General features: G+C 51.8%; 3 protein-coding genes across 3 annotated transcripts; all 3 read right to left on the bottom strand.

Moving 5' to 3' along the window:
• Positions 1–1562: 1562 nt before the first annotated feature.
• On the bottom strand, positions 1563–11553 carry LOC102575120 (cytoskeleton-associated protein 2-like). The gene is made up of 6 exons (XM_006258562.4): positions 11052–11553; positions 6429–6630; positions 6013–6168; positions 5615–5678; positions 3021–3165; positions 1563–2410 (listed from the first exon to the last, which is right to left on the bottom strand). Exons 1-6 carry the CDS (start codon positions 11444–11446, stop codon positions 2203–2205), a joined length of 1170 nt encoding a protein of 389 aa, XP_006258624.2. The 5' UTR covers positions 11447–11553; the 3' UTR covers positions 1563–2202.
• Positions 11551–18206, bottom strand: LOC132251754 (cytoskeleton-associated protein 2-like). The gene is made up of 4 exons (XM_059731682.1): positions 18114–18206; positions 16496–16562; positions 15624–15690; positions 11551–12090 (listed from the first exon to the last, which is right to left on the bottom strand). Exons 1-4 carry the CDS (start codon positions 18124–18126, stop codon positions 11551–11553), a joined length of 687 nt encoding a protein of 228 aa, XP_059587665.1. The 5' UTR covers positions 18127–18206.
• Positions 18207–19718: 1512 nt separating this feature from the next.
• LOC102575353 (interleukin-1 beta) lies at positions 19719–27107 on the bottom strand. The gene is made up of 7 exons (XM_019498947.2): positions 27070–27107; positions 26194–26239; positions 24924–24960; positions 24290–24425; positions 22866–23045; positions 22490–22614; positions 19719–21350 (listed from the first exon to the last, which is right to left on the bottom strand). Exons 2-7 carry the CDS (start codon positions 26229–26231, stop codon positions 21141–21143), a joined length of 726 nt encoding a protein of 241 aa, XP_019354492.2. The 5' UTR covers positions 26232–26239; positions 27070–27107; the 3' UTR covers positions 19719–21140.
• Positions 27108–27675: the final 568 nt, after the last annotated feature.

Genomic DNA, 27675 nt, shown 5'->3' with positions numbered 1-27675 from the left:
GTGCTGGGGACCCAGCCCCCTTCCATGCCTGACTGCAGTTAGGTCTTGCCTCAGTTTCTCCCTATGAAGACAGCCCCCTTTTTGGAGGGACTGCGGGAGCAGCTGGGGGGAATAGTTAAGGGCCTAGCCAGCAGCAGAGCTGTCTACACTAGGGCTCTTGCTGGCTTAGCTCTGTCTGGGTGGGAGGGGGTGATTGTAGCCCACCCCAGAGCTGGCATGAGGCTGCATGGGGGGGTCTGCAGTGGGGTAGGGGGAGATCCTTGCCAACTGTCCTCCAGCACTCCCTCCCCCACCCCGTGGAAAGGGCAGTGCCCCAGGGCAGGGGTCTTGTGCTGGGGCTCGGAGCCCAGCCCCATAGAACAAAAAAAGGGCTTGGGAGCTGCCTTCCTTGGGGCAGGTGGAGGGGAGCACAGCCTGTGTCGGGGCTCTGGCATGACCCAGGGCAGGTGAGCAGGAGCTGCTAGGGATCTGGAGGGTCCATCTCCCACAGTGGCAGGGGTGGCTGCTCTTGAGAGCATTGAACCAGGTATCTTTAGTGATCCATGCCCTGTTCAGCACCTCTCTGGCATCCACCATGGACTGGGTTAGAGTAAACATCTCCCACCCCTCTGGTCACCAGCCTTTCGGATGGGTCCTCCATGTACATCCCTGGTGCACTCTCTGCCCTGTCTCTGGCAGCAATGAATTCCACCCATGAATGATGTGTTGCTTATAAAGGCCTTTCTCTGGCTGGTTTGAACCCCAGCTCCTGCCCATTTCAGCCCATTTCCAGCATCCTAGGACTTGAACAGTGGCTCCCTGGTCACTTAGTCCACAGCCTGCGTGATGCTAGAGACCTCCATCCTCTCATTCCTCAGCCTTCTCCATTCTACCCCACATGTCCTGGCCTTAAGTCTCTCTTGGCTTGGCTGGAGCTCCAGGCCCTGGATCCTTTGTGTTGCCCTGTTGTGGGTGAGCCAGACCCTTCTCTGGGTGTCTTCAGACAGGTCTAATCCCCTCCAGGGAAAGCAGCTGGACTCCTTGGGAGCCCATGCTGGGCTCTGCTTCCTGCCCACAGCTGCTACCAGTCCCACAGGATCTAGCCTGGGTGGACAGACATCAACTCTGGGTGATCTGAATGCCAGGATGGGAGGCACATAGATGCCTTCAGAGCTTTGTGGAGGAGACAGGTGCCTAGTTTATGGTGCTGGTGAATAGAGTGGCAGAAGAGACAGGGAGATGCAGCCCCTCCAGCACAGATCAAAGCCAGGATTGGGACCCAGATGCACAAATCAGCCATGCATTGTGCTGGATCCAGCATGGAGGGCAGTGATTTAAAGGGCCCTCAGTGACAGGCAGAGCAGGGTCTTAGGGCCCCATGGCCCTGTCCAAACCCTCCCAGCATGGAGTCTCCCCTCCCTCCCTACAACTCCCTCAGGCTCTTCTCAGACAGCCCCTCCCCTAGTTACCTCAGGCCTGCTTGATCTCCATCCCCTACCCCTGGCTTTGCCTCCACCTTGGATCCATCCCATCCCACCCTGGGGCTTTTCAGCTCCTCACTGTAAATTCCAGAAGCTACCAGCTGTGGATCAGGTTGGTTTAATAAGAGAAGAAGCTTTGCATAGGTCTGAGCTAGAGCTGCTGGTAGTGAAGGAGTTAATGCTTGATCTCCCCCACCTCCCTAGGCTGGATCTGCCCTTGGAGTGTATGCATGCACATGCACCTTCATGGAGGTGGGGTGACCTTCTTATGAGGGTGCAGGGCTGGCACCTTGCAATTCTTGGGTTACACCTGGTCAGTGCCATCACCAGGGAGGGGAGATACCAGTGGCCAGGGCTGCAGGATCCTTCAACCCAGCATAGGATGACAGTAGACATCTTCCCCCTCCACCCTGCAGAAGCCCCTTTTCAAGGAGCACTGGGGTGGGGAAAGCATCCAGTGAAAGATGTGCCTGCCTTTCAGAGGAAACAAGATGCTTTTCCTGTCTGCAAGTTGCAAAAACATGCCTCCTTGCACTCATTTCACAGATGGGAAGACTGAGGCCCAGGCCAGGGGCTTTGTATGCAGGACCAAGGACAGGACTCAAGGGTCCCAAGTTCTGCCTGCCAGGCAAAACTGCTCCCTGTGTGCCAAGTTCTCATAGGTTAATTGCATGTTGATTGGCATCTACCCGTCAGGGGCTGTGAGGCAAGCAGTGGCCATGTGCTCTGGGGGAGGAAGCCTTCATTGTCCCAGGCCCAGGATCTCCAGTTCCACATCCTCGGGCAGGGCCTCGTTCTTGCAGATGACAATATGGCCCCCTGCAATCTCAGCCAGGGAGGAGACCACGAGGTCATGGTCCCGGAGCATGTTGGGGTAGCTGGCCATGGTGTGCTCGATACGTAGGGACCGCCGCACTGGTGTCAGGAGCTGTACATTGGGTGCTGAGGCTCTGTGCAGGAGAGACCATGGATCTCTGAGATTTCCCCAGCTATGGATCTCTGAGGTTCTCCAACCCACAGATCCCTGATGTTTCCTTGTCCATGGATCTCTGATATTCCCCCAACCACAGATCCCTGATGGCAATGATCCCTCCAGATCCATCAGGGTCCCCCAATCTCTGATTGGCTCATTGCTTTGGTGCTGTCACCCCACCCCACCAGCTTTACTGATTTGGATGGGGCCCCAGTTTACCATCAAGGGGCATACACATTCCAGGGGGAGATGGGCAAAGACAGGGCAGCAGATACCATATCTTCTCACGTACAACACAAACTTCCACTAAAAAAAAAAAAAAAAAGGGTACCAAATCCAGCTGTTGTAATCTACAGTGTGCATTGTACATCTTAAGTATGGTAAGAGCAGGCTCCATCCCATTATGGGCCAAAATCTGCAGAGGCAAGGACCAGAAAGTCAAGTTAGCTGGGCTCCCTGGCAGTTGCCACTCAGTGGGTGGTTGTAGGTGAGAGATTATGGTAGGTGCTCCTGGCTATTGTCCTGTGTAACTAGTGGTAATGGGTGGGATCTGATTATGGTGAGTAGGGGATAAGATAGGGCCTTACCTGGGTGTTGGCATGACCTTCAGCTTGATGGTAGAGACGGGCAAGTGTCTCGAAGTGACACAGGGGGTAGCCACCGCTGGCTGGCTCTGGCCAGGGCAAGGGGTTGTGGGCACCTGAACCTCAGGGCCAGGGGTTGCAGGGATCCCTGGAAGGAAGAAGAGAGAGCATCAGTGGTCCCCAACTGCTGGGGAATCAGGGAGGAACCGGATCCCTCTCTGGACACGGGAAATGGGACACTGGCAGTGCTCCCAGCCTGGTCTGACCAGCCAAGGGGGCTTGTGGCATCCATCCGTGTGGTTTTAAGGGTGGCTGAGACAGATCTGGGGATGCTTCAGAGAGTCTTGATTCTGCCTTGAACAGGGGGCTGGATTCCCTGTGCCCTCCCGAGAAGACTCTGCCAGCCTGGCCTGGCTGAGGTGACCCTAAAGGAGTGTGTTATAAGCCCAGATCCTGGTTCTCTCCGATTTAAAAAAAAACAACAACAACAACAAAAGCAAAAACAACAAAAAACCTAATTTTTTAATTAAAAAAAGGAACCCAAAATCAACATTTTTCCATGGTTTAAAATGAAATGTTTTCATTTTAAATCGTGGAAAAATTTGGATTCTGGGTTACTTTATCTGAAAATTTGGGATTTTAAATGAGAACCAGGATCCCTGGTTAAGTCAGGGGCAACTGGCAAGGGAGGAGCAGCCACAGGCCCCACTGGGCATGGAGATGAGAGGAAGCCAGGATCTCTGTGGTTGCGGCCACTGCCTTCTGGCTCCCCATGCCTTCCATGCTGCGGCCACAAGATGGCACCAAACCAACGTATTTTAAACCCAGGCTGATGGATAGCTTGAGACAGCCACCTTGGGTCCCTGTGGCTCCTTGCCTCTGCCTAGGCCTTGGGAAATACTGTACCTCCCCACACAGGCTTCTTCCCACCCCACACTGCCCCCCTTCCTCCCACCAAAAAAGCAGCCCTCCAAAACTGGGCTGCACCTTAAGCCAGGGACCTGATTTTTTGCCCCTGGAATAGAAGCAGGGAGATGCTGTGCTCTCACGGCTGCCACTTTGCCCCTGTTTAGTCCTTTCACAGCTGTTGGTTGACGGGACTGAGGGTGAGCAAGCTGCCGCTAGCAGTCCGTAATACCTGGTTAAAGCTTATGGAATAGCAACATGGGATGCCACACTTTCTGGACAGTCTACCTTCCCAGGAGGACTTACTCTATGCCAGAGTTCAGCAGGAGCCTGAAAAAACAAACCCTTCCTGCCTTCCAATAAAACAAAGTGCATCTAATCTGGAGGGGGCTGGCATGTGGGGAAAATATGGTACCCGCTCTCACTGGGTTCTATGACCAGGTTACGAAACGCCTGGATACAGGAAGAGGGATGGATGTCGTATACTTAGACTTCAGGAAGGCCTTCGATACGGTATCCCACCCCATACTGGTGAACAAGCTAAGAGGCTGTGATGTGGATGACTACACAGTCCGGTGGGTGGCGAATTGGCTAGAGCGTCGCACCCAAAGAGTCGTGGTGGATGGGTTGGTCTTGACCTGGAAGGGTGTGGGCAGTGGGGTCCCACAGGGCTCGGTCCTTGGACCGATACTCTTTAATGTCTTCATCAGCGACTTGGATGAGGGAGTCAAATGTACTCTGTCCAAGTCTGCAGATGACACAAAGCTATGGGGAGAAGTGGACACGCCGGAGGGCAGGGAACAGCTGCAGGCAGACCTGGATAGGTTGGACAAGTGGGCAGAAAACAACAGGATGCAGTTCAACAAGGAGAAATGCAAAGTGCTGCACCTAGGGAGGAAAAATGTCTAGCACACCTACAGCCTAGGGAATGACCTGCTGGGTGGCACAGAGGTGGAAAGGGATCTTGGAGTCCTAGTGGACTCCAAGATGAACATGAGCCGGCAGTGTGACGAAGCCATCAGAAAAGCCAATGGCACTTTATCGTGCATCAGCAGATGCATGACAAATAGGTCCAAGGAGGTGATACTTCCCCTCTATCGGGCGCTGGTCAGACCGCAGTTGGAGTACTGCGTGCAATTCTGGGAGCCACACTTCAAGAAGGATGCGGATAACCTGGAGAGGGTCCAGAGAAGGGCAACTCGTATGGTCAAGGGCCTGCAGACCAAGCCCTACGAGGAGAGACTAGAGAAACTGGATCTTTTCAGCCTCCGCAAGAGAAGGTTGAGAGGCGACCTTGTGGCTGCCTATAAGTTCATCATGGGGGCACAGAAGGGAATTGGTGAGGATTTATTCACCAAGGCGCCCCTGGGGGTTACAAGAAATAATGGCCACAAGCTAGCAGAGAGCAGATTTAGATTGGACATTAGGAAGAACTTCTTCACAGTTCAAGTGGCCAAGGTCTGGAACAGGCTCCCAAGGGAGGTGGTGCTCTCCCCTACCCTGGGGGTCTTCAAGAGGAGGTTAGATGAGTATCTAGCTGGGGTCATCTAGACCCAGCACTCTTTCCTGCTTATGCAGGGGGTTGGACTCAATGATCTATTGAGGTCCCTTCCGACCCTAAAATCTATGAATCTATGGGGTGTTTTCATCCCATTTCAGCCAGTGTGCTACAGTGCTCCCACCAGCCTCACCTTGAGATTTCTTGTCCCTCTGCTTCAGGAGATCGACAACCACCTCCCGCAGCTCCTGGATGGGCTGTGAGGGAAGGAGTTGAGAAATGGATGGTCAGAGCAGGCTCGATGGAAGGAAATGCAGGGGGCCAGACCCCAAATGCTGAGTTGCCAGTGGGGGAACAGCCAGAGAGCCTGGGGGGTCCCAGTGATGGGGCCTCCATGGTGGAGTGTAGCTCTAGCTTTTCCAGTCCTTTCTGAGCTATAACGCGGCCCTTGGATCTATAGAAAAGCAGTGCTCCTGAAGTTACAGCTAGTTGCACAGCCCTGGGCAAGCTGAGGCTCTGGGTTCCCCCAATCCCAAAGCCAGGAGGTAATTGGCTTTCCCAGCATACACAAGGAGCTCCACCAAGACTCACCTCAGCCCCGGCCCGCACAGCCGCCTCGTACAACTCCGTCACATCGAAGCTGCCTTCCCGGGCTAGCATCTTGGCTTTACAGATCCAGAACCTGGCTGACCTCTCTGCTTCTGGAACCTGGGCTAGCTGGGTGAAGAATTTGCTGGCTGGGAGACCCTGGGAGGCAGAGAGGTGGAGGTGAGACAGAGGACTGGAGGGAGAGGTACCTGGTTCCAACCAATTCCCATGCTGGGATTGGGGCAGGAGGTGGCTGGATAAGTCTTTGCTTCTTTGCCCCACCTTCCCCCAATACAAGGCGAGTGATTTGTTCAGGGCATGCTTGGAACGTGTGGAAATACCGTAACCACTACAGCTGCCTGCCTGCCTCACAGACTCCTGTGGCACTGGCCAGCTGGACCCTTGCAGCCTCTACCTACCTCCTCAACATGTTTCAGGCACTGGCTAACGGCGCTGTGGATCTTGCCCGCAAAGTCCATCTGCTCCTGGGTCTCCTCTTCCTCCTTGATGCCATCCCAGAAGGACTGGTGGAGCTTCTTTGCCAGCTTCTTTGTGGACAACGTCATGGGTGGCCGCTTATATGCTCGGCCTTTGGATGCCAGCCACTCCTCCAGCTGTTTCCTGGGGGGGGAGGGATGACAACAGGACATTGGACCCTATCGCCACAGCTCCAAGAGCTGTCAGGATTGGGGCCCTGAAGCTGGTGGGATGTGGCCAACCCTGTCTAAACCATTCCATCCTTGTGTCCAACCCATCTGCCTATAAAAGCTTCCAAGGATGGAGATCCACTCATCCCCCAACCCACCCTGACACCAAGACATCCTCAGAGGCAGAAAGTTCTGTCTAGGGTGCTGGACTCAATGACCTCTGGAGGCCCCTTCCAGCTCAGCTGCTCTATGATTCTCCAACCTCCATGGCTGATGCCCCTAGTCCCGTCACTTGTGTCTTCCAAGCCTGTCTCCAGCCCCCAGAGAAGCTGGGAAAAAAATCCTGATCCAGCAGCATCTCTGTGATGGGAGTAGCTCTGAGTTCTTCCACTCTGGTCCCAGCTGCAAAGCTCAATCTGTCTGTAACCTGCTGAGTACAACTGTGTGCGACTCGGCCCAACAACAAAGGGAGCTTGAGCAGCTGTGCTCATGAGGGCAATTTCCAGGCATGCAAATCCAGTTTCATAGTTGGGAGCTCAGCAGATCATCAAGTCCGAACTCCTGCCATGGGCAGGAATGAATGCTGGGATCAAATTACCCCAGCTTGGTGACTATCTAGCCTCCTTTTGAAGACCAAGGTAGGAGTGAGCTCCACTTCCCTTGAAAGTTGGTTCCAGATCCTAGCTGCCCTGACTGTGAAGTAGTGCCTCCTGATGTCTAATCTGAATCTACTCTCCGTCAATTTATGGCCATTATTCCTCGTTACTCCCGGTAGTGCTCGGGGGAACAGGGACTCTCCCATTGCCTGCTGGACCCCCTTGGCCAGTTTGTAGATGGCTACCAGATTCCCTCTTAGCCTTCTCTTGTGGAGACTGAACAGGTTTAGGTCCCGTAGCCTCTGCTCTTAGGGCCTGTCTTGCTGCCCCCCCAATTATGTAAGTGGCCCTCCTCTGGACTCTCTCGACGCTGTCCACATCCCTCCTGAAGTGCAGCACCCAGAACTGGATGCAGTATTCCAACTGCGACCTGACCAGTGCCACATAGAGGGGGAGGATCATCCCCTTGGACCTGCTTGTGATGCATCTGTGGACGCATGACAAGGTGCAGTTTGCCTTTCTGACTGCATCCCCATATTGGTGGCCCATGTTCATTTTGGAATCGATAATGACACCAAGATCCTTTTCTGCCACTGTGCTGAGAAGGGAGTTCCCCAGTCTCTAGGTATGCTGCTGGTACCTGTCTAGATCTAGTTGCAGCCTGTCCCTCCCTTCTAGCGTGCCCACTTCTCCCCACATCTTAGTGTCGTCTGCGAATTTGAACAGGGTGCTTTTCACCTGCTCGTCCAAGTCGCTGATGAAGATGTTGAACAGTGCAGGCCCGAGGACCGAGCCCTGGGGGACCCCACTGCCCACATCCCTCCAGGTCGAAAATGACCCATCCACCACCACTCTCTGGGTGCGGCCCTACAGCCAATCTGTGACCCATCTGACTGTGTAGGCATTGACGCCACAGTCGCCTAATTTTGTAATAAGAATGGGGTGAGAGACCATGCAAAGGCCTTCCTAAAGTGCAGAAAGACTAGGTCCACCGCGACACCTGCGTCCAATGATTTTGTGACCTGATCGTAGAGGGCCATCAAGTTGGTCCGACAGGACCTGCCTCAAATGGACCTGTGTTGGTTGCCCCTAAGCATGATCTCCCCTGCTGGTCCCTAGCAGATGTGCTCCTGGATAATTTTCTCAAAGAGCTTCCCCAGGACTGAGGTAAGACTAACAGGCCTGTAGTTTCCTGGGTCCTCCTTCCTCCCCTTTTTGAAAATGAGGACCAAATTGGCCCTTTTCCGGTTTTTCAGCACCTCGCCGGAGCACCACGAGTGCTCGTAAAGCTGTGCCTCTGAGCCTGTTCCTCACACTCAGAGTTTGCCTGGAAGATAACAGAGACCAAAGAGATCCTTGGATCTATGGTTCACCGGAGTTGGACTGGAAGGGACCTCAGGAGATCGCATCTAACCCAGCTCCCAAGGCAGGCTCAGCCCTGACAAAACTAGCCCCACTGTGTTCATCCAACCTGCTCTCAAACATTCCCAGGAACAGAGACTCCATAACTGCTCCAGGTGCCTGTTCCAGTGCTCGGCCCCCTCATAGGAAGTTCTACCTCATCTCCAGCCTCAGTTTCCCTTGCTGCAGCTTGAGGCTGTTGCTTAGACCTCGGGGACTGCAGTAGAAGTCTTGTTCCTGACAGGCACAGAGAAAAGCCTGTCTCCATTCTCTCTATTATCAATCTCTTGGTATTTGAAGGCTGGGATCAAATCCCACCTGTCTTCCCTTCTCCAGACTCAATCACCCCATTCTTCCAGCCTGTTCTCATCAGTCTTTTCTCCCAGGGTCCTGATCATTTGTGCTGCCCTGTGCTGGATTCTTTCCAATCTGCCCATGTCCTTCTTTGAAGCATGGGGCCCAGAATTGAACACAATCACCAGGGCTGAATAGAAGTGGAGAATCACTGCCCTGGATTTGCAAGTGACTGCTGCCAGTACAGCTCAGGATGCAACACAACTGCCTCATATTCTGCTTACGGTCCATGTAACCTCATCTCTCTCTGCAGCCCAGCCACCATGCCCCAGTCTGAATTGATGCATGCAATAATTCCATCCCAAGGGCAGGGCTTTGCACTTGTCCTTGCTGAATTTCAGTTCATTGGTTATTTCTTCCAGTGGATCCAGGTCTTTGTGGATCCCAGCCCTGCCCTCTGGAGTGCCTGCTCCACCCAACATGGCATCAGCTGCTCTCAGGTACATCAGATGTGGCTCACATCAGAGGACAGGGTTGTTCTGGCATTAGATCACTGCAGTAGGCAGATTGAAGCAAGTCAAGGAAGAGATTAGAGCTTGGTCTTCTGTGATTAGGGAAAAACTCAGCCATCTTGTTGCTTTCTCTCCCATGTATTGTCTCATTAATTCCAGCCAGGACACCCCAATGGCTCTGATCCATGGAGGACACCGCTAGCCACAGAAGCTTTGTCTAATATATCATATCCCTTGGCAGTTTCACCCAGAGCGGGTTGCAGAAAGGCACCAAGCCACAGGTGGCTGGATGTGCCTATCTAGCAACTGCTTGTTACAAAGGAGACTCAGAAAATCCAGGCTGGCAAGGCCCCCAGGGGGTCATATAGAGTCCAACCTCTGTCCAAACTCCCTCCCTCTTCCCCCCCCCCCCCCCCCAAGTTATATCTGAGCTGTTCCTAACACCCTGTGGCAGTCCCACAAGGCCCAGATGCCCCCAGAGCCCCTGCCCTTGCCCTGGGGGATGCTGGCTGGCTATGCCCTGCTGCTGCCAGGGGGCTTAAATGCCCCTGGGATATCCCAGGCAAGGCCATGCCCCTACTGCAGAGGAATGCAACCCCCCCCTTCCCCCCCCCCCCCCCAAGTCCATGCCTATTTGAGCGGGGGGGGGGAAAACTCCTTTCCCAATCCCCAATGCAGCATCAGGCTGATCCTGAGTGGAGGGGCAAGACCCTCTAGCCAGGACCCTATGCCCCTCAGAGCCCCCCTAACCAGGACAACCATAGCTCCCCTGTCTGCCTCCCTTCCATCATATCATCCCAGTGCCTTAAGCTAGCTTGCGGAGAGCTCCACCTTTCACTCTTATCCACAACATTGGCTATGTGGTACATGTGGAAATATGGTAACTGCCACCATTGCCTGCCTGTCTTGAAGAAAATCTGATGGCCCTGGCTAGCTGGACCTGAGGGGGTTTGGCCCCAAATCCAGTGCGAAGTACCTTTTCTCTGTGCTGGAAGGAAGTGGTGGTGGGGGAGGCGTACAACACCAGACTTGCCCAAGGAGGTATATAACTGGCTTAGCAAAGACTAAGCTGGCTTTAGACACTGGACTAGATCCTCTTTCTGCCCCAGTGATATGGGACCTATTAATCCCTTAGGTTCCTGGAGGCAAAACTCCCTTGTGGGAAGGTGGTGGCAGGTGAAATGCAGCCCTAGAGAAGCAGCCCCAGGGGCGTCTCCATGAGCTGCTGAGCTCAGGGAAGGGGTGGCTGTCCCTGCTAGTGGCTCTGTGAGCTGCTTGGAGAAGGTCATAGCCAATATTCTACAGCCACTAGCTGTATTTTAATAGTGTACAATGCACCCCCTCACCATCCCTGCCCCTCCATAAAAAAAAACAGTTGCTGGAAATTGGGGCGGGTGCATTATAAATGACAAAATATGGTAATGGCAGTTTCCACTGCTGATGCTTCTGTTGGGCAAAAGCAGCTCTCTGCACACAGGGAGCCAAGCAACAAGGAGGCTGCAGCTGCTTAGTTACAATCAGGAAAGATCTCGGGGGGGGGGGGGGGGGGGGGGGGCGGGGCGTATTGGACATGTGGGAAGTATGGTACTTACTTGCGAATGGCCGGGGTGGGGGCCTTGGGAACCCGGCGGGCTTGACTCCTACCAATGCTACTCCTCCTCTTAGGCAGGCTGGCCCTGATTTGAGCCCCGGAGGTGTGGGGTGTAGTACAGTTCCTTGGGGCACCAGGTCCGGGCTGAGGAACTCGCTTGGCATCCAAACCATTCTGCTTCCCTCTCCCCATTACTGTGGGGCAGGTGATGGGGCCACGAGGCCTCCCCACTTGAGAAGCTGCTTTGGGTTGTGTCAAGGGGAGCTTCTCCAAGGCTTGGGGCTTTCTGGGAGACCTTGTCAGCTTCAGATCCTTCCCAGCTGTAGCCAGAGGCCTGAGTTTCCCCAAGGCTCTCAAGGGCTCTGCATGTTGCCTCTCCAGTGGTCTCCCTGCCATTGGCTGGGGCTTTGAGAGGCTGGGATCATGCCCCCCTTTTAATATCCTTGGTCCCTTGAACAGCTGAGTCCTAGGAGCAGTTGAGATCTGATGCTGCACCACAGTCAAGCCGGTTTGCCAGCTTCATCACATGCCTGTCCAGTGGGCCGGCTGTTCCCACTGGCTTTCAGCCTCCCACGACCCCTTGTGATGGTGGGAACTATGTCTTTACATCCGGTCCTTGCCCGAGTTCTGCTCTCCAGACCAGACGCCCCCCTGTTGCCAAACTCTGAAGCAGGGAGGTTGAGGTTTTCTTTACCCATCTGAGTGGAGGGATGGCCCCTGCCTCCATCTGACTCTCCAGCCCTCTGATGTAGCTTCACAGCCTTGGCAGTCTCCTGCGTTGGATACAAGGGGCGACGGGTGGAAAATGCCATCGTCCTCGTGGACGGATTGCAGTGGTCTGGGTTGGGTGGCTTTGCGAGGGGGCCCTGATCCTTTCCCAGGCATTTCATGAGCCTGGATTTCGGGCCCTGGGAGACAGGGATGCCCACAGAACTGTGTTGAAGAGCACGACCTGCTGGCTTTGCAGCTCTGGAAGGGGGCCCAGTCTCTCTCTGGACACGGATGGGCCATTTCGGGGGGACAACCCGGGGTCCAGTGACCTGGTGAGAGAGATCAGACTGATGAAAGAACAAACCACCCAAACGCATTTCTAGTCTACTCTTTATATACATGAAAAAGGGTTTCAACCAGGCAGACATCACTTCTGAAGGACATAAGAGCCATTCACGGGTTCATCTTTCCCTCCTAACACAAAAGCAAGCTTTTGTATTGCCTTTTCTGCCACGGGGAGAGGTCTAGGATATACAGGTTTCCCTCGCTTTATGCTGTGCATATATTCCTGGAAAATGGCACATAACTCAAATTTGCATAAAGGGGAATTCGCACACTTTACAATGTAACAAATAGGGATACATTCCAAGACCTCAGTTGTACTGACCCCCAGACCTATTTCTACCACTTTTACAAGACAATGTTGGTACTCGCCCACAGCAGACAGTACACACAAGCACAGGGTGGTGGTGAATGTTACCGTCATGGGGATGGCAACTACAGAAATGCACGTCACAGACAACGAGCAAGAAGCACAGATCCACACAGGAGACTATTTTGGTGCGCGTCACTCCCACAGTGCACCGCACAAAGCAGCTGACTGTGGGCTTCCACCACACTGACCACATAAGAGTGAATTTACTTCGCATACAACCCTTTTTATACCAAAAATTCGTTATCGCATAAAAGCAAATTCGCACTACAGCACCTGCATAAAGCACGGGAAACCTAGGGAAACACAGGGCTCCTACCAGAGACCACAAGGCTCTTGGAATAGACAGGTGAATTTGGATTTCACTAGCAATCATGAGACTCCAGCTGCATCTCCCTTGCATTTTGGCTGCTATGTAGAGAAAGCAGGGTATAGTGTCTGTGCCTCTTAGAGAGGAATTAAATAAGAAAGCACAAGAACATAAGAGCTGCCACCAGAGGTCCATATTGCACAGTCTCCTGCCTCACACAATGGCAGGGAGTGGATGCTGGAAGAGAAAGTGAGCTGGGTTTTTCCATTGCTCCTCTCTTACTTGCAGCCTTCAGCATTTAAGGTCTAGGATGTTTCGATTCAGAAGCCATGCCCCTCACTCCAATATCTATTGATGCCCCTTTCCTCTGAGAATACGTCCCATCCCTTGGTGAATCTGGCTGAACTTTCAGCTTCTGCCACATCTGGTGGCAATGAGTTCCACACTTTATTGACCTGCCAGGTGAAAAAGAACTGTCTTGTGTTCACTTTAAACTGATGGCCTGCTCGCTTCATGTCATGACCCCTCGTTCTTGTATTGGGAGACAGAATCATAGAAAAAAGGGGGGCTGGCAGGGACCTCCAGAGGTCACATTTAGTCCAACCCCCTGCCTGCGATCAGCCCTGTCCAAACCATCCCATACAAATCCACCATCTCAACTCTTCATAAAACCACTGTCAACCCTGACACAACACCAGACATCATTCCAACGCTGCCACAGGGAAAACAGGGGGACCACAGCAGCTAATGTCTTGCTGCTGTAAAGGTTTATTAATATACAATCAAGAAATCCCAAGAAGAGGCTGTGCCCCCACTACAGAGGAAGGCAATCCCCTCTACCCCACCCACACCCATCTTTTTTTTGGGGGGGGTGGAGTTTCTTTCTGACTCCAAATGCAGCATTGCTCTGAGCCTGAGCAGAGGGGTAAGACCTTCTACCCAAGACTGGCTTTGGTCCCAGCAGAAGCATTGGTACAGCCCAGTCACCATTCCTAGCCTGGGCTTCAGCCAACACCCAGTGCCTCTGAGGGAGGCTTAAACCCCCCCTGGCATGTGTAGCAGAAAGCAGGGGAGAGGGGGCAACCAGCACAGCTCAGAAGCCTAGGAAATCCCCATAGCTGAGCACAGGTATTACTATGCCTAGATCATGCCTGCCCAGTGCCTATCCAACCTCTCCTTGAACTCCTCCAGTGATGGAGTCAACAACTCCCCTGGGTGTCTATTCCACTGCCTCCAAGCTTTACCAGGGAAGAAGTTTTTCCTGAGATGCAACTTCAAGTCCCTTTGCTGCAACTTCAAGCCACTGGACCATGTCCTAAATAACCAACGTGCAAGTCACAAAAGGCATAAAATTTGGGAACAAAGGGTCATTGGAGTACTGGACACAAAGTCCCAGTTGTGTGTCTGATCAACAGAAGGGAACAAGATTGCCTTGCAAGGTAACTAGGGCATTTCTCAGTCTAAGTGTGCATGATGTCTGGTCAGGGTGGATAAAAAAAAAAAAAAAAAAAAAAAAGATTTTTAAATTTAAATCATATTTTTTTAATTTTGTTGTGAAGATGCTTTAAAAAAAAAAAACAACAAACCTATATAAAGATAGTTTTAATTTAAGATATGTTAAAGCTCAAAAATAGCATCATGGAATAGTATATAATTAGAAGTTATAATCCCTATTTGAGACAATATATTCATGTAACCTTTTTAGAAAAGTTTTATAAATGGGTCACAACAGGCCATGGACTATACTAGGGGCCCAATCTTATGGGGTTCCCCAGAGGCTTTTCTACAGATTAGTAAAGATTAAAGAAAACCACTCAACCCAGTGGGACTCAGTGCTAGAAGACCCCATTAAGCATCTCTGTGATGCTTAGTTTCAGTTCTCAGACTGTGGATTTGTCTCCAGAGATAACATCTTTGTTAACAGCAGGATATGGAGATGCGAGATAACAAACCTGATTACTCACTCATCAGCCCTATTGTCTTTCTGCAAGTTTGTGTAGGGAGTCAAGCCCTTACCTCTCTTTAAAAAAGGGCAAGGTTTCAAGAAGTTAAATGAATATAGGATATCAAACAACAAGAATACGCTTTTGTAGGAAACAATTATTAAATCAAGGCTTCCTGACCAGCGATTTAAAATTCAGTCTACCCTGTGTCTGCTGATCAAATGCGAGTGAAGTGGAAAATCCAGTCTCTCCAGCATTCTCTCTCCCAGTTGATCCAGGATTTTGGAGTAACAGGCTCCACAACACCACACCCCTCATAAGGTTGGCCCTCTCCTCTCCTCTCCCACTCAGTGCTGCCCACCTTTCTCTTCCTTTGCAAGTGCTGGTTCAGTCCCTTCACTGCCATTTCCCCCTCCCACTTTCCCCTGCCCCTTCAGCCAGCAGGAGTCTGCTCCCAGGTGCAGCAAATCAGTCTGCCCCATGCGCTTTGCCTTGAATAGGCAGTGCTGACTTAGGGTCTGGTGATGACAGTGCTGTTGCTTGGCTAAAGGCATGATCCAACCCCTCCAGGAGAGTTGGCTATTGGGGATGCTGTATGGGGACGCTGTATCTTCCCATAGCTAGTCTTCTCCAGTGTTTGTGCCTGAGGATGGTTGGCCAAGGCATTGGGATGGGTTGTGAACTTTCTGGCCCCTTTGCTGACTCAGCAGTGCCCGTCAAGCTGAGTCAGCAGTTTTCATACCTGCTCCACCCTCCCAGCCCCTAGAGCCACAGAGCTGGGCCTTCCCAGCTTATCACAGCCAAACACAGCAAAGGGCTGGTGTAAACCCATGAAGCAAGAGTTCGTTTTCCTGGGAGTTTCCTGCAAAATAGAGAGAAAGCTCTTTCCCCACTTACTGCTCCCGGTTTCCAAAGTGGGGGTTCCTGGAGAATCCGCTGGCTGCCTGAATCTTTTAAATAGGGCCTGTGGAAGACAAATGGAAATGTATGGTGTTGAGATAAAGTCAGGGGCTTTCCAAGGCAAAACATCCTCTCTCTCAGGCCTCCCCATACCTGTACCCAGCTACACAGTCAGGCCAATAAAAGAGGTCACCCTAAGGAAGCCTTGTCTCATTTCTGGGCCATCCTGACTATAACCTCCCTCTGGCACTAACAACCCTTCCCTCCCCAAAGGGATCTCAACAGGAAATACTGCATTATTGGGTTCAAAAGCAAGGAGAGGAAGGGTTTTTTTTGTTTTGTTTTTTTAATGCAGTTGGTGGTTAACTCCTGGGACCTGGTGAATAAGATTATCCTATTTGCTCTATCTACCCCCTTGGCCTTGTTTAGTCTCTCTTGGCTTGGCAATGGCACTACAACCCTGTTCATGTGGGTCACCTTTATTCGTGTTGTTTTAAGAGAAGCTGAGATAGACCCTGCTCTGGGTGGCTTCAGACAGAGCTGGTCCTGTCCAGAGAAGAGGGCTGGATTCATTGGGACCCCCAAAGGGTTCTGTTCCTGCTCACAGCCACTTATAGTCCTGTGGGGTCCAGCCTGGGCGGATCGGGGGACCAGAGTCTTTCCAGATACAGCAGCTCCATACATTTGCCCGTCTGCATGACGTTATGTGCAACCCACCAAACCCCAGTCCACATTTTGCCCTGAGAAGAGAGTGGATTACGCCTCTCCTGCCTTTGGCTGGCCTTCACATCAGCATGCCTCACTTGAATCCAGCACAGAGAAAGCAGCAATGCCAAGAATTCGGAAGCTGACGCAAGATTCAGACTCACTTGGCACAGGGACATTTCAGCTTTCCTTTGGCAGCTAAGTATTCCTGGAGCTTTCTCTGCCGCTCTTCTGCAAAAAGATCATAGTGAAATGCAGCACATGCAGCCTGAAGACCCACAGCCCTTGGCAATACCCTTGTACAAATGAGAGCAGCTGATTTGGGGACAAAGAGGTCTCCCATCTCTACCGAAGACGCTGCTGGTAAAATGATGCTGCCTCCCACAAATTAATTTGTGCTCTCACATTTACCTTGGACGGTAAGACTACAAGAGGCGAGACTATCTTAGGGTGATGTCTTTTATTGGACAAAGTCATCGGGATAAATTTACACAAGCTCTTGAATGCAAGATGTTGTTTGGAAGCTGCGTCTGACTTTATCCCAACTGCATAAGAGATTGCTCTACAAAATCCTTGCTTCTCCCATAAGGTCTGGATCGTTACGGCTATAACATCACTCAAGACAACAGGATACAAGATGACTTGTAAGGTATAAAGCAGAGGAGCCAACAAAAATGAAAAGGTAACTGGAGTCTCAGAGGCTCAGTCCTGGTTAGGGTGAAACTAGGAGTGGGCTGGCTGCTACAGGGTATATTAAATAGATTTTTTTTCTATCCCTGGCTGCTGATACTCTGTCAATGAACAACTGCTCCTTTCCCAGCACCCAGCCCTTCAAACACCTCCCTCAGAGAGCTACAGGTAAGGTGGACAGGACCCAATGCTTTCTCCAGGCAGCAACAGAGGGAGTGTTTCAGGCCGAGACACCTTTTGGTGAGCTGCTGCCAAATCTGGCTTCCAAGACCTTGGACAGGATTGGAAGGGATTCTCTAGCCAGATGGCTACAGAAGCTACCAGCCTACGGAGACCTTCGCCTTTGGGCCAGTGGGGCTATCTGGAAGGCTTCTTCTACTTGGCCGTCCCTACTCATGTGTCCTCTAGGTGGCATCTGCTCATCAAGAAGTCTGAGACCTGGAAGTCCCCTAAAAACAGCCTCCAGACAGCTAGAAGACAGGCACAAGCAATCCAACCTAGGGTGGAAATGATCTTTCCCCCTCCCACGCAGAGATCAAGGAGATCTCTGTGCATTTCCAGCCATGGGATGCACCCGCTCCAAAACCCTCGCAGGGCCCCCGCAGCCCACTCCCCGTGCAGCTGACGGAGCGGGGGGCTTGAAGCAGGGGCCGAGATCCACTGCGCCCAGGCTGCTTGGTTGGACACTGAAGGCCTCGCACCTCAGGGCTGCGCCGAGCAGAGGGCGCACGGCCGCACAGCTCTGCCGCCATGGCTGGTCTCCCAGGGGCCTGGGAGCTGGAGCGGAGCCAGCTCCCTGTGCACGCCCGCGTGCAAGCGCACAACCCTGCTCACACCCACTGAGTGCACGCACGTGTGCGCCCCCCGCCCCTCGACATTCCACCGCTCAGGCCCCACCCCCCAACGTTCCACCGAAGCCCCGCCCCTCAACACCGGCCCCGCCCCCTGCATTCCACTGCTCAGGCCCCGCCCCCAGATCTCAACATTCCACCCAGACCCCGCCCCCGTCACGGGCCCAGCTCCCGGACCCCAACACTTCGCCGCCAGGCCCCCGCCCGCTCGCCCGCTGCAGCGCTCCCGGTCCGCACTCACCCTGCGCCTCCATCCCTCGCCTCTCTCCGGCCGGAGACGTAGCGCTGCTGCGCCAACCGCCCCGCACGTCTATTGGCCACCGCTTCCTTCAAACCGGCCAATGAGCGAGGGCGCCCCGGCGCGCGGGGCGGGGCATCCCATGTCGGCCCCCCCCCACGCGGTGCGCGCGGTGATTGGCTAGAGCGGGTTGTGGGCGGGGCCAGATGCGGGGGGCGTCCTGGCAACGCCCTGGTCCCGGAAAGGCTGCGGAGTGCAATTAGCGGGGTTATTGGGGTAATTAGCGGGTAGTGAATGCAGCTGCACTGGCCTGGCACTGCGTGTGCTCGCGGCCGCTCTGCCTGTACATACGTGTGCGCCCGTGTTCACACCCATACTATGCACGCACATGTATGTGTACACATCCCAATTCACACCCTGAGCATGTGTCATCCCTATGGTTACACCCACATGCATGCATATTTGTGTGCATACATCCATTTTCACACGTGAATTTCTGTACATACGTGTGCACCCCTGTGGTTACACTTGCGTGTATGTACATGCCCATGGGCGCACCCACTTGTATGGACAGGCGTGTACACCTGTGTTTACACCCAGATGCAGGTCCACACGTGTGCATGTGCCTGTGTTCACCCCCACTTGCATGTGCTCTCCTGTTTATATGCCCAAGCCCCTGTTCCTGCCCATGGGCACCTCCCCCCACATGCAGTCTTGCAGGCCAGCACTCGGGACCCACCTTGCATGTGACAGACACAGAGGCGAGCCGTCCCCCTGGACCTCAGTTTGCCACATCTGTGAAATAGGTGGAGCAAGGAGCACAGAGGCGTCCAGCCCCAAATCCAGCTGGGTTTTTATACACTTCACTATAAAAGCCTTTATACCCAGGCAGTGAAGCATTGGAGGCATGGTCTAGATGCTCGAGAAGACTGCAGTTGATTTTACAAATCCAAAAGAAGAGACAGACATTTCACTTCAGGACTCATGACATGACATAGGACTATTCAGCCTGTTTTTTGGGCTTTTTTGCCCAGTTTGTTTGCTTCTTTTAAACTTAAGAGATGAGCTAGCAAATTAGCACACTGGCTGGCCGTTATGTCGGTGCCTGCTTTGCTCTTAAATGGAATAACATAGCGCCAGGCCCTCTAGCATAGCAGGAAAGCTTCTGGTTTCTTTTTTACCTGGAGAACAAGAGGTTTCATGTTATAAGTGATGATGCCCTGTGTCATCTGTACCCTAGATCCTAGATTGGCCCATGCCCAGCTTCCTCTTGTTCTTTTTCTTGGCAAAATGGGAAGAGAAATTGGAAGGTGTTTTGCCTAAAATCAAACCAAATATGTTGTTCTGACACCCCCAAAATATTCAACCCTGCTGCTTAAACTCTGGGGTGTGGTTTCCAAATGAACCAAGGGCTCTGGGAGAAGAGAAAGAAAAGCTTTTGCAAATATTTTTCATAAATATTTTTCCCTCCTGCTTCCCAGATTGAAGTCCAAGAACTACTGTGCTAATGAAACAGATGTCCTACCCATGCTCATGGGTTTCTGTTGCGATCCCCAAATCCTTATCCCAACAAATTGCACATTTATTCAACCAACTGCACCTTTATTTAGATCAACATCATACAAAAAAAGTCTTCATCACATTGTTATGTAAATGTGTCTGAAATAGATCAGCCTCATATAAATAATTCTTCGTTAGATAGATATTATATAAATATGTATTAAACAGGTCAGCATAAATATATATATATATTAAATGGAGTTGCTCTTATAATAGTTAGTTTCATTCTAGTCACCTATCAGTTTTGGAGTCAAGTTTATCCTCAAGTTCTCCACATTTTGGACACAAAATGCATTGACATTTGCAGGATCCAGCAGGACGGCTTATTTCTTCAGTGCCTGCCTCTGAAAAACCTTGTTTCAACTGGAATTTTAAGAGCCGGGAGACTTTTTGATGGATCTGAGTTTAATTTAAAAAAAAACAAACTGATTTTGGAGGGGGGAAAATCATGTCGATTTGGACTGGATTAGAGACCTGACCTCACACGATGCCTGTAAAGCATTTGAGAATCACACCTGGGGTCAGTGACCAAAGTTCTTGTTTTTAGTTTATGGGTGCTCTCAAGAGACTGTTGGGGAGTTCTGGACACTTGCCCCCCCTTTTTGCTGTGCTGAGGGTGTCACTATGTTCCTCTTAGTCTGATCCCAGAAGCAGGTCCGCCTGAATCACAGCCATTTGCATGCAGGAGAAGGCAGATGGCGAGGGACGGTTGCAAGGGGAGTGAAAGGCGTAGGTCAGTCATCAGAATCGAAGCCGGGGGTGGGCAAAGTGCGGCCCAGGGGCTGGATGCGGCCCACCAGGCTATTCTATCCGGCCTGTGGAGCCCCTAAAAAGCTTAGAAAATTAATTTTAATCTGCCTTGGGCTGCCTGTCATGCGGCCCTCAATGGCTTGCCGAAAATAATTGCCCATCCCTGATCTAAGCTAATCAGGTGACCCTGGGGGAGATCAATGATCACAAGGTATGACTCAGTTTCCCTGCTCCTTACTTCACTGGCCAAGAGCTCCTTCTCTCAGAGCCATAGACAGGAATACCGACATTGGTATTCCCGAGATGTATCCAACTCCCTCGCACCATGGCAGAGGGGTGGCAGTCTGGATCTTGCTTCCTGTGAGGGCAGATTTGGAGGGGCCTGAGTTTGGTAGAGAGGACATCTGTGTCTTCTCTGCTGTATGTAGCTGCTCTTGGGAATGTTCCCTGACTGCTAATATCCCAACACACAGGTTTAGTTCAGAGGAACTTGCTTTGGAAACTTCTCTTGTCCTTTTCCAGGTAGAATAAAAGCCCCCAGAGGCACCCTGATCATAAGCAAGTTACCACAATATAAATACAAAATAAATAGCACAACAAAGTTCATAGAGAATTACAATGGGGTCATTCCAAAGCCGCATGTATGACATGGACGCGTTGGAATCGTGTGAGTCTGTACATGGTACATACTAGCTTGAATCAGCCACAAATGATTGGAGATTAGCTGTCATATGTGAAGAAATTGGTGATGGCCACCTGTCCAGTTTGATTGACTGATGTAACGGGCTGTCCTTCAGTCTTGGAGGTGGAGATGAACCAGCCGGGGTGAGCAGCCAGCTCGAAACTGAACGTGTTGCCGGCATCAGTCTTGAAGAACAAGAATCGCTTCTGAGACTCAGTTTTGATTTCCTGCATGGGCCCTGACACCTCCTGGGGGAAAGCAGAAGCCAGTGAGATGCTGTTGGAAAGGGGATGAGCATCAGATCATGGGAAGGTTGGGCTAGAAGGGACCTCAGGTGGTAACTTCTAGTCTAGTTCCAAGGCAGGATCAGCCCTGAGTAAACCGCCCCCGCTGAGTGTCTGTCCAAGCTGCCCTCAGAAACTTCCCAAGATGGAGACTCCTTCTCTGGGCAGCCTGTTCAATGCTGGATCCCCCTTCTAGGAAGTTCTACTTCACTTCCAGCCTCAGTTTCCTCTGCTGCAGCTTGAGGCTGTTTGCTCCTAGCCCTGTCCCCTGTGTCCATGAAGAAAAGCCCATCTACATCCTCTCTATCATCGCCTTTCAGGTTGGCATCTAATCCCCACTCAGGCTTCTCTTCTCCAGATTCAATCACCCTGGCTCTTCTAGCCTGTCCTCATCACTCAGGCTCCTGTTCCTTTTTGTTTCCCTGTGCTGGCCTCTTTGCAATCTACATACGTCCTTCTTGAAGTGCAGGGCCGACAGCTGAAGCTATGTGAGGCTGAGTAGATGGGGAGAATCCCTTCCCTTGATCTGTAAGCCCTGCGGATACATAATATAACTTGAATGGGATTCTCCCCAGAATATGTGGGCAGAGAGTTAAGCCTCTGAGCCCATTGTCAGGATCATGTAAGTAACACTGAGGTTCTGCGGCACGGTCGCCTTTGAAGCAAAGCAGATGTCACTCTGATCATTGTGACCTCACTTGCCCTGAATAGGGAGGAGAAACCCTACCTTATGACATCACAGTGACTCTTATGCCATTGGTGGCACTGCATATACATCACACTGGTCTCAGTCAATGGCAGACACCCAGGAATTCCCAGAAGCAGAAGCATTTTAGGGCTTGATCACTCTGTTCTAACAGACCCAGCAAAGAGCTGGCGCTTGAAAGCCCCCGGCTTGAGCCCATGCATAACCCAGGACTAGCCACTATGTGTGGCTGACCCGCACTTTATGCATAGGAGCTGTGAGATCTTCAAGGAAGGGAATTATGACAGCAGCTAAAACCAAAGGGATCCCTGATCTGGGTGGCTGAGTCTCACAGTCTATTGGCAGGATAGCCACAGGTGGGAGTGGGCAGCCAGGGGCCCCGAGTGGGTGATCTTACCTCCAGCTGCAGCTTAGGGCTGCCATCAGGACAGCACAGACAGAGATTCTTGCTCGTGAGACGTATGGCCACAGGCCTATTGGAGGAGCCCTGCGTGGAGAAGTAGTAATCCAGGTTTAATTTCTCTGGGAAGAGAAAAGCAGAGGGAATCTGGCATCAGTGCATTAAGCAAGGCAGACTTTCTTGAAACAGCCCAAGAAATTCCACCCTATGACATCATATTGCCTCCCACACATTTGGTGGGCTGGAGGTACATCACATATCCCCCCAGACAATGGGATTGCAAGGGAAGGAGGCATCGTTGCCTTTTCCTGGCTGGCTTTGGAGAAGAGCAAGCCTGGCTTGTTCATGGTTGGCTCAGATCTTGTTCCGTTACCTTCTTGGCTGGTATTGGGGCCTTGAAGGTGCGAAGCCATCAGCTGGGCCTGGCCCTGAATGTTTTGCAAGGTGAAACCCTTGTGATCTACATCCCTGATGGTGAGCTGCTTTGTGTAGGCGTATCTGTAGGTTGAAGGACCTCTGAAAGTGATGGCGGAGTTGGTGAAGGAGACAGCATCTGTAAGCACAGGACATGGAAGGTTCATCAGACATGGAGCAGAGCATGGATCTGGAGAGAACTGGATCCCCCCCAGATCATAGAGTCATAGAGAAGTGGGGCTGGGAGGAAACCCCAGAGGTCATCTAGTCAAGCCCCCTGCCTGAGACAGGATCAGCTGCGTCCAAACCATCCCAGATACATCCATCATCTAAACGCTACATAAGACTGCCGTCAGCCTTGACACAGCACACACCTAAAATCTGACCCTACCACAGGAAAGCAGGGGAGCCACAGCTGCCAATGTCCTGCTTCTATAAAAGGTTTTTAATAGATGCTCAAGAGATCCTAGGTAGAGGTCATGCCTCTGCTTCAGAGAAAGGCAAACCTCTCCAGTCTGTACCAATCTGACCATGGGGTAAAATTCCTTCTTGATCCCAAATGAAGCATCAGTCTGAGCCTGAGCCTGAGCAGAGAGGCAAGACCCTTTAGCCAGGAACCTCTGGGTTTGGTCTCAGCAGGAACACTGGCATAGCCCAGCCACTATTCCTAGTCTGGGCTGCAGCCAACACTCAATGCACCTTGAGCAAGGCTTAAAAAACCCTGAAGTGTAGTAGAAAGGAGGGAAGGGGTCAACCAGCAAAGCCAAAAGCCTGAAAAATCCCCATAGTTAATAGAACACAGGCATAGCTAAACCTGGATCATCCCAGTGCCCATCCAACCTCTCCTTGAACACCTCCAGTGATGGTGAGTCCACAACTCCCCAGGATGTCTACTCCACACCCACCCTGCTCTACCAGGGAAGAAGTGTTTCCTGAGATCCAACCTAAACTTGCTTTGCTGCAACTTCAGGCCATTGCTCCATGTCCTCCTCTCTGTAGCACAAGAGAGAAAAAGTGCTTTCCCTCTTTACAACAGCCCTTCAAGTATTTGAAGACTGCTATTATGTTCTCTCTTAAGTGCCTCTTCCGCAAGCTGAACATGGCTAGCTCTTTCAGCCTCTCATATGACTTGCCTTCCAACCCTTGATCATCTTTGTTGCTGCCTCGGGACCCTCTCTAACTTCTCCATGTCTTTTTTAAACTGTGGAGCCCAGAATTGCACATAGGCCTAATCAAAGTGGGGTGTAACTATACCATTGCCCTCCCAGATCTGCCCCAGGCAACATGCCCCTAATGATGCAAAGAGTGAGATTCCCCAAGGTCTAGGCATGCTCAGATTTCAAGCCACCTGCCTCTAGAAAAGAAGATATTGAGGGTTCGTACCTTCAACCCAGTTGTTGAAAACGGTCAGCAGCTCGCTGTTTGTACTTTTCTTTTCCTCACACTCTTCTGGGACCTCGCACTTGCATTTGGGGCCTCTCTTGAGGCTGAGAAGAGGATCGAGGTTGTAGAAGAGACCCTGTGGAGTGGCAAAGCAGAGGGCATTAATAGCTAGGAAGCAGCATGAGACCTCTCTGTGCTGTTCTCTATGCCTCAGTGATGTTCAACTTCATCTGGTCCTCACACAGCCTGAGCCTCAGACCTGGCTTAGGCTCATTTCTGGCTTGATTATACTGGAATAAAAGCACCTGCAGACAGTTAGAAAAGCTGTTTGAGGCAGGAAGCTGGGCAGGTGAGGCCAGGATGGGGCAGAGAGACAGGGCTTCTGGGGCATGGGGCTTGCTTGGAGCAAGAGACAGGGATTTTCTTGCTTTCTGCTGCCTTCAGGGAACTCAGTAGAAGCAAGACTCCACCAAATTCATCCCCAATTCATCCTTCCTAATTCTGCGTGACCCCAGATGGCTGGGTCTGGTGGGGTATATAAGGGTGCGGGGATTATTCAGCACAGTAATTGGCATGAGCCTTTGGGAAGTCAGGGCCAAAGACAATTGGCACAAAAGCAAGCAGGATGTATTACCTCTGTTTCCCAGGGGTAGTCAGTCTTGTAACTGTAGCTATGGAAAGAAAACAAAAAAAGCAGAATCAGTGCCTGATTGTGGGGCTGAGGGGCACTGGGCAATGATATAAAGAGAGTCCTTCAAGCCTAGGTTCTGGTTGATGCAACATAAGATACATGTGTGAGGGTCTCCTGTCACATATGTGCCCTATGCGGATGCCCTGGCCCCCAGACTGAAGGCATCCCAGCTTCTGGGGCAGAAATCATCTTGTCTTTTACCATTCCTGCCCTTCCAGCCCCACTTTGCTCCCTATTGGTTGAACCTTACCCTTACCCCTCGGGAGAATGGCTTGGATTGGGCAAGACCATCCTAACCAGTCCCTTCTCCTCCATAGCTATGGATGGAGACCAAAATAATTCAGGGAAAACAACAGGCATCTTAGACCCACCTGGTTTTTCCCATTTTTGTTGTGCAAGTTCTAGGAAGAGCTGATCTGAGTAGTTTCCATCCCTTTTAATGTCCTATTAAATACAAGCTGCTAATGGAAACCAATAACTGATATACCATATTTCCTGGCATACAGCACTCACTTTTTGTCCCCCCAAAACCAATGTCTGGAAATTTCAGTGCATGTTATATGTGACAAATATGGTAAAAGCAGTTTCTGGCATGAAGTGCATGCCACCCACCAGGTTCAGGACAGCAGGGAGGCCAGGTTGCTATATAGTTAATTATTACACGGAAAGAGCTTTTCCCCTTCATTCTGCTTTTCAAGAACAAAGTGTCTTATATTCTGTGCTGTGTTGTATGCAAGAAGATATGATAACCTCTGTCTTCCTTTGCCAGGTAGCTGGGGAGCCATTGCAAGCCTTGCCTGGAGTTTTCCAGCCTTGGGCTCATCCAGGAGGGGCACAGTCTGGCTGGATCACAATACTGCCCATATTAGGGAAACTGAGGCATGGGGGCAGGGGGCTGTGACTCACAGCTGGGTGGGGTGTCTGGCACCCACACCACAATCACATGGGTCCAATTTGGGTTAACACACTGCCTTTTTTTTTTGGCATTCCTCCCCCCTCACTTCACACTGTCTTCTCTGGGATCTTGGGTAGATCACCAAAGCCTGCCTGGTACAGGCAGAGCTGCTGTTCCTTCATGTCTTATCTCTTAGGGATCTGAGGCTTCCTGTCTGCCTACAGCTGTTCCCAATGCTGGCACCCATGACCCCTGTAATCTGTTTACCCCCCCCGCCCCCCTTTCTGGTTCTGGAAGGGAGCAAGAAGCTGTGGTTACCTCTCCAACTCTGCGTAGAGATCAGGCACTGTGGCCATTGCTGCTTCTGAAAGAGGAAATAAACCAGGGTTGCAGATCTGGAGTGCTCTCTGCCGGCCCTCCACGTTGCCTGCTACAAATACCATTCCCACCATGGCATCGAGGTCCAGCTGCATCTCTTCATCAACATCCAGGGTTCCTTCCCTGGCTCCTCTAATGAGATGCGCCCTTGGTTCAGGAGCTTGGGAATTGGGAGATAGATCCTCATCTGAGCTTGAGGCAGACCCTGGGTTTGCAGAGGTTGCCTGATGCTCCACAATGGAAAGCTTTGGGTCTGCCTACATTCCTTGAGTGCCCGTATCAATGACAGAGCCCAGTGTGACAGGATGGATGGATACCAGGCTGGCCATAAGTCCATAAGGATGTGTGAGTCTGTGGTAGACCCTGGGACCTCCTGGGACCGCCCAGCACTGGTATGGGCTCCACAGAAACTCAGGATACCTATCGTGCTCTCTGGGGGATGGCTGATGGCTCTCCATTGGGTTGATCTCTCCCACCCACCGTTGCCTCTCTCAGCCATGCCCATTCTCCTTTGCGTCTAAAAAACCATACTCCTTTCTCTATGGTCCCCACCAGCCAGTTCCTAACATCCAAGGGAGTAGATGGACCTCAGCCAGAGCTGCCAGTCTGCCTCGCTTCCTGATAATTTCTCCTCTGCTGAGCAAAGCTGCTACTGCCACCCTTGGCTGCCTTTGTAGCTCTAATAATTCTGCCTGGGTGCAGAGAAAGGAAGCTGGTATTTCTCCAGTCAGCCAAGCCTCCGAGAGGGGAATCATTGCAATCCCAACCCACTGCCCCAAAGGTCCCAGCCTGAGAGGCACAGAGAAAGGATGTTACCTGCTTCTGGGAGGTTTCTGGGAGCAGCTGCCGGAAGATCTGACTGATCATTCTGGAGCCTTGAGGTGTTATTTATAGCCTGGAGAGTGGTTGGGGGGGGAGGGGAATTTGGTCCTTTCACAATGGTGCACACGTCATTCGAGTTACGTGAAAGTTATGGCTTGGAAAGGGATTTGGGGGAAGAAAAAAGAGTTTGGAGTGGGGGCAAAAGATGGGCAAGGTGCAGTTTGCTGAGTGCCTAAATCACTTGGGATCAGGACCTGACAAATGCGGAAACATCCCTGGTCCTGGCCCCTTGCAAACTGGCTGAGGTTACACACTCGCAGTGTGGCAGTGCCGTCCCAGAATACTTTGCACCCACAGCCCTCACCTGTGCCGGGGGTGGATAGGACTGTCTGAGCCTGGCTAACCCCCACAGCCCCCTTCTTGAAGAGACATTCCCTATGTGACAGGCACCCCAGCTTCTTCCCCAGAGTAGATTCCCTGGTGGGCGTCTATCCCCCTCTGTGGCTGGTGAGAGGACACAGCCTCTGATGCCAACCACAGGCATGTGACCCGCTTTGGTCCTGAGTGTGAAGGTACCATCAAATAGCCCCAATCTGGAGA

Source organism: Alligator mississippiensis, chromosome 7, assembly GCF_030867095.1.
Source record: "Alligator mississippiensis isolate rAllMis1 chromosome 7, rAllMis1, whole genome shotgun sequence".
In the NCBI taxonomy this organism is placed as follows: domain Eukaryota; kingdom Metazoa; phylum Chordata; order Crocodylia; family Alligatoridae; genus Alligator; species Alligator mississippiensis.
Note: the sequence above shows the minus strand (reverse complement) of the source record. Positions and strands in the feature narration are given on the sequence as shown.